The following is a 5,919-nucleotide window of genomic DNA, read 5'->3' as shown; positions in this document are numbered from 1 at the left end:
AGTGGCACAGCACCTGCCTGGCAAGTGCAAGATCATGAGTTTGATTCCCGGTACCGGAAAAAAACCAAAAACCAAAAAAAAAAAAAAAAAAAAAAGAAGGGGACAGTATGTAACAGAAGAAAGGAGACTCTCTTGGTAGACTTTCAAGGTTGGTGTGTGGGTTGAAGGATGGAAGAATTTCTGGTGCCATTTGGATTACATACACTGTTCCATCCCCTTACATGGGGTTAGGCACACCTTATGAAGTAAGCTTATTTCAATAATTAAACACATATTTGTATCTCTTACTCAGTCCTCTTCATATTTGCAATATAATAAGGCTGTATTATTATAGACTTGCTGAATAAAATCCAGAAAACGCAGACATTGTATGTATTCCAAAGCTTTCAACAACCCCTCTGAAAATTTCCGAAGAAAAAATATTTTAAAACTGAACTTTCTCAACTCACATCCACGCAGCAATGGATATGCCATGCCAAGTTACCAAAGCTGAATCCAGAAATATCCAGTGTATGTAGCAGCCTTTGCTGATTAATTTAGTACCAGAAAATCTCTACTTGAGTTTTTCCACATAGTACATACAGATTCTGGTTTAGCTAGGTTGGGAGGATTATCACTCTATGACACCAAATGTGATGAATTCATATTTTTAAAAATCAGTACAATTGTTTAGTCAAAGTAGGTGACTATTCATTTCTTAGGCAAAATATGTTACTGGAATTTTTATATTTTATATGAATGCATTGTGTAGTCACAGCCTTAGATTTTCCTCCCTGCACTGACCATTCCTTGATTTCCTACTTTTCAGTGGCCCAAGACAAGTCAATATCACATTGTACTGAAACTAAACTTGAGAACAGATACACTAAGGCAAAGGTCGAATTAGGTCATCTGTCCTGTCCATCTGTCTTTATCTTTCCCCAGTATTCCTCATAAGAAGGGTTCCTATGCAATGAGCTTGACCGAATTTTCCATCCTCAAAACTCTAAATTACTATTGTGTAAAGGAAACTAACACTATGCTAATCAATATACCTAAGCTACTAGTTATGTTTCAAAGTCCATGGCCACAATATTCATTTCATGCTAAAACTAGAAAATATTCACAATTTGCAAAAATATTTATCGTCAAGTGAGAATTGGGAAACACATATATGTTTATCTGTTTTATATGAACAATCTTATTATTGGGCTTAAAAGAACCTTAGAATGCAGTTTCATGGCAAGGTTGTGTACTTTTTCTGAACTAGCTGGCTTATAGCAGATAGTAGAATTAGACAATGTGGTAAAAAGTAATGTGTCTTCTGTGGTCTTGACCCAGCTCTCGTGAGACTTAGACAAATATTTCCTCATATACTTTACACTATAGTCCATGGCCAACACCTTATTGTACAAAACCTCAGGAAACCCTGAAGTTCTACCACCAAAGACGTAAATGACCAACTGCAATTAGCAAACTGCTGCTCTTCTCTCATAGCTATGTAAGAGTAGAGACTCATTTCAAACTTCACAATTATATGCCATCCTGCTAAATATGTCACAGTCTATAAATTCTTGATTGAACAATGACAGCAAAACAATTATCTTGACATAAATATTTAAATGATGCATTCTTCCAAGAGGAAAACTTATGAAAGATAAAATAAAACAAAACAACAATAGCTAGCACAAAATAAGCAAAATAGCGTGCTTAGTGAGGGAAGTGTCCTGGACTGAGCACAAGAATGAATGAAGGAGTGAAAGCAAGGCATGTGAAAGACACAGACTAGACTCTGAAGGGATGTTTTAAATTGGGGAAAAACGAGAAAAGAGCTAATTACATTAAGTTTTATTGAGGCAGTGTTTAGGAAATATCTCTGTTCTTTTGTAGATATTGTCCAGCATGGATTTTAAAATACACTGTTTTGGAAATAATAGGGAGTGATCATTTCTTTAGAGGAATGCATTCTCAACTGACCTGCTTTTTTTCCTTTGTTTTTCTAAAACTTCCCTCACTGATAAGGCCTAAACTGCAAGAACCTGACTCCTATGGTGTTTTTGTAGAGAAAAGGGAATATCTTTGGGGATGAGCCTTGCCTTCAGAGATGCCCTAGCACACCAAAATCCACTCTAGACACAGCGTTCCAGCCCCCTGGGCTCTGAACTACTGCTTGCTGTCGGTTACTTTTGGATCTTACCTTGGGCACAGAAAGGTTATCTTCAGTTGGTGCTGATTTCCTAGATAAACTACTAAAATGAAGGGAAAACAAAAAGTATTTCCGGAAGAAAAAAAAAAGAGAGTAAAGACTGCTACAAGTGGAGAATAAGCTCTGGTGTGTAATAGAAAGGAGCTGAATCGGACAAAATAGAAGGAGAAATAGAAATGCTGAAATAGACTTATTTCAGGCCCCTGAAATCTCAGAGAATTCATCTTTGCACCAACAAACCAGGCTGCCCTTTTCTCACGAAGGGTGGTAGTTATCTGATAAGACTAAAATGAACTTGCATGCAGGCCTCCGGGTTCACTGGGGTGCACAGGGCCAGCTCTTGGCAGGGTGCTCCGGGACACCTCGGCACGTGCTCTGCCAGCTGGAGCCGCGCACGTCAAAGGACCAAGCAGGCGCAGGGAGCCGGCGTAGAACTGCTACTGTCCCGGCGCAAACTGCCAGGTCCCACACAACCAGCCCCAGTAACCCACCAGAGGAGGCTTGTTCAGCCGGCCACTCCTTCTTCTACATTTGCATCTCCAAACCCGCCTGGAAGGCCCCTGGCAGATTGTCAGCCCGCCACCTAAGCCCCGCGTTGCTCGGAGCCTGGATAAGCAGGAGCCCTCGGGCCCGTCGGGTCTTGGTCGAGGACCCAGCAAGTTCCTTTCACCTGAGAGCGACCTGGCTGACTCCTGGGCAGGAAGACGGTGCGCAACGCTACCTCTGGGCCAACTCTGCTCTCCCTGCATGTCTCCGAAGCACCGTCTGTGGTTTTATCTGGCTGAAAAAGCGATCCGGACCAACTAAAGAAAAGACTCGCAGAGATCGTCCCAGTCCCTGGCACATCCCCAAATCACCTCCCCGCCGCAGTTGCCAAGAAGCAGCGACAAAACTACAGAGGCGGCTGCGACGGTCTGGAAACAGAGATGGAGTGGACGGGAAGAGGTGAGAGAAAGAGGACAAGGGAAAGAACGCTAATGAGACAACTCGGAATACACTGAAAACTTGGTCTGCAAACACCCCTGCAGAATTTGAAACCCTACCAACCTGAACCCCTTCTGTGTGTCTTTTAAACTGAGGAACTTTCCTCTAATTGTCCTAGGAGACCAAAGGTTGGTCACTCTCCTAGCATGGTATTGTCATGAGCTCAATACACGAAATGTCCCTAAACCCAACACTGGAGTTAATAATTCCAATATCATCTCATCTCCTTCTCTAAACGTGTCCAGCTTCCCAGATCACTGCATTGCTCCACACAGGAATCTCCTCTCTCTCTTCCTCTCTCCCTCTCTCCGTGTCTCTCTCTCCCTCTCTCTCTCTCTCATATATATATATATGAATGTGTGTGCCCGCACGCGTGCACATGTATGTATATACACGTGTGTACAATGCACATATGTCTGTATACTCATATGAATATATGCATACAATATTAATTGGGCGTTTATGGCTCAGGTTAGAGGAGGAAAGTATTTAAGGTCTGATCTGCATCTAAGAAAAATAACTTTGGCCATGTGTGGGGAAAGGGATGCACTTTGATGCTGAATAAAAACGCCAGCATAGTTCACAAGCAGAAGGCAAATATAAATTGTAGGAGGAGAAGAAGACTTGTTTGTTGTTTTTTTTTTTTTTTCCAGGCACTGCGGGAGGCTAATCTTGGAGACCAGTGTATCCTGGAAATAAGGAGCCTGCTTGGGCGCTGGCCTTTGGGTCACCTACACCTCGGGGATCGCCATTCCTCATGCCCAAGAGGGGGCTGCGTGCGCACCTTGGAGATGCATCACCGGCCAGCCTGCCCGGTTGTTTCCAGGACCAGCGGACCCCCAGAAGCCTTGACTCCAGGAGGTGCGCCTGAGGCCCAAGGAACACCGGCTGTCCTTCCCCAACCTCCTGCCACCCGCCTAGGACAGGTTTTTCAGGAAGGCGAGCAACTTACTCAACATATTGGCTTCGTGGGAGCCGTTGACTTTGCCATCCGGGTAGATCTGCAGGTGGAAACCGATGCCCACTCTGCAGTAGAGGCTACCGGTCCGACGCCCCGAGGGGCTCCACTGGAAGCTGCCCTGCTCAGAGCCGCTGCCCTGGCTGCCCCGAGAAGCCGCTGGGGAAGAGGGCGCAGCAGAAGACGCGGAAGACGTCGCGCTACTACTGCTCCGCCTGCTGCTGGAGTCTCCCGGGTTCCAAGCCGCGGCCTCGGGTCCGGGTTGCCCTTTGGGGGCCACACGCTTCTCTCCGTGAGCCCAGGCGCTGAGGATCAGGTGGCTGAGCAAGCAGAGGAAGAAGAAGGACAAGCTCATTCTTCCAGCCGCGGGGGTCCTAAGCGCATCTTGCAGGGCTGGCTCTGGGCTCCGGAGCCCCCGCGCGGCTGCGTGCCTCTGACGCTGCCCCCCTGGCCGCGCCGGGTGGACATAGCCTCGGGGAAGGCAGCGGGAGAGGGGGAGCGAGGCCACGGAGCGGAGCCCGGCGCCGGCGCTGGGATATTTATAACGCCGGTGATCTCACTGCTCCGCGCACGCCTGCGGAGCTCCCCTCACCCGCCGCTTTGTGCGCTCCCGGCCGGTGCGGGGAGGGAGCCTCGCGGCCCCGGGGGCGGGGGTGTGAGGAGGGAGGAGACCGGAGCGAGTGGGAGGGGACGCCCGCCGGCCGGAGACGCGGCCCCACCGCCGGTGCGCCTGCCCCTGCCACGCAAGGGCGCTGCTCCCGCCGGGGTCACCGCCCTCCGCCCCCAAGGAGCCCCGCGCCGCGGGGCATTGTGCTGCAGGCGCCTGGGGAGAGCGCAGGGAACCCGACCGAAATGGGGTGGAAACAGGTCCTCTGGCTCCTCTCCCGCGCACCAGCGTACTGGTCCCGCAAGCCCTGCCCACCCAGGACTGACTTCCAGGTTCGTCTGCTGTCCCCTCTAGACGCCAAGAGCTCGTCCCCTCCCCCCGGGAATCCCTCAGCCGTCTTCGCTTGCTGGAACCACACAGCCCAACTTGGGAAGGCTTTGGTGCGGCGCGCTGTGCGGGGAATGCTGGTTGGTTACTGATTTATCGAGGAGATAGGGATGGTTTATCAGGGTTAGGAAGCTACCCCCTCACTGTGCCGCGACTCGAGCTGCTTTCCTGTTAGGAACTCCGGACGGGTGGTGTGGAACTTGGTGCCTAATTTGTTTTTCCTCCTGGGATTGTTGCTGCTGTTGAGCGCGCGCGCGCGCACCCACAGGCACCCACACGTTCTCCAACCCCGGCAAGAGGGACCGGGTCTGGGCACCCGCACATGAGACTGACTGCGCAGTTGTCCTCTCTCGCCCCAGGATCTCCTTGGCAGAAGGGATTAGCTAGAGGCGCGCTTCGGCTTACTCAGAGCTGCCTTTGACTGAGGACGACCCCAATGAATGATTAATGACGGGCTCCCTGGATCTCAACCACGGGAAACCTGAGAGTGGAGAATTTCCCTGTAGGAAGAGCTCCCACTGTTATTTGTCTGAGAAATATACCTGACTTGCGTTCTTATAATATTTCTGTCTGAAAACATACCTGAAGCTTTAAACTAAGCTCTGATGTATGATTCATTAGCCATTTTAATGAAAAGGCGGTGGTCTTAACTGCTGAGGTCAATTCACATAAGACAAGGTTGATGGTAAGAGATGGCCTTGTCCATTACTGAGTATATGGATTTACTTGTGCAATAGTGAAAAGCACATACAATGCATGGAGGTTTGCTGTTGTTTCTTTTCCCAAGACTGGAAATCT

The 5,919-nt window shown here is 48.8% G+C and overlaps 1 protein-coding gene across 2 annotated transcripts in view; it reads right to left on the bottom strand.

Annotated features, from left to right (window-relative positions):
- Positions 1-4,649, bottom strand: part of Fgf5 (fibroblast growth factor 5) — a 19,107-nt gene extending 14,458 nt beyond the window's left edge. For both annotated transcript variants that reach the window (XM_005388218.2, XM_013516118.1), the window contains exon 1: positions 4,122-4,649. In XM_005388218.2, the coding sequence (XP_005388275.1) occupies positions 4,122-4,482 (361 nt within the window). In that variant the 5' untranslated portion in view covers positions 4,483-4,649. The remainder of the gene's footprint in view (positions 1-4,121) is intronic.
- Between the last annotated feature and the right edge of the window lie 1,270 nt (positions 4,650-5,919).

Source organism: Chinchilla lanigera, unplaced genomic scaffold, assembly GCF_000276665.1.
Source record: "Chinchilla lanigera isolate Chin_1 unplaced genomic scaffold, ChiLan1.0 scaffold00032, whole genome shotgun sequence".
NCBI classification, from domain to species: Eukaryota; Metazoa; Chordata; class Mammalia; order Rodentia; family Chinchillidae; genus Chinchilla; species Chinchilla lanigera.
The sequence above is the reverse complement of the archived record's forward strand: the minus strand, read 5'-3'. Positions and strand labels throughout refer to the sequence as shown.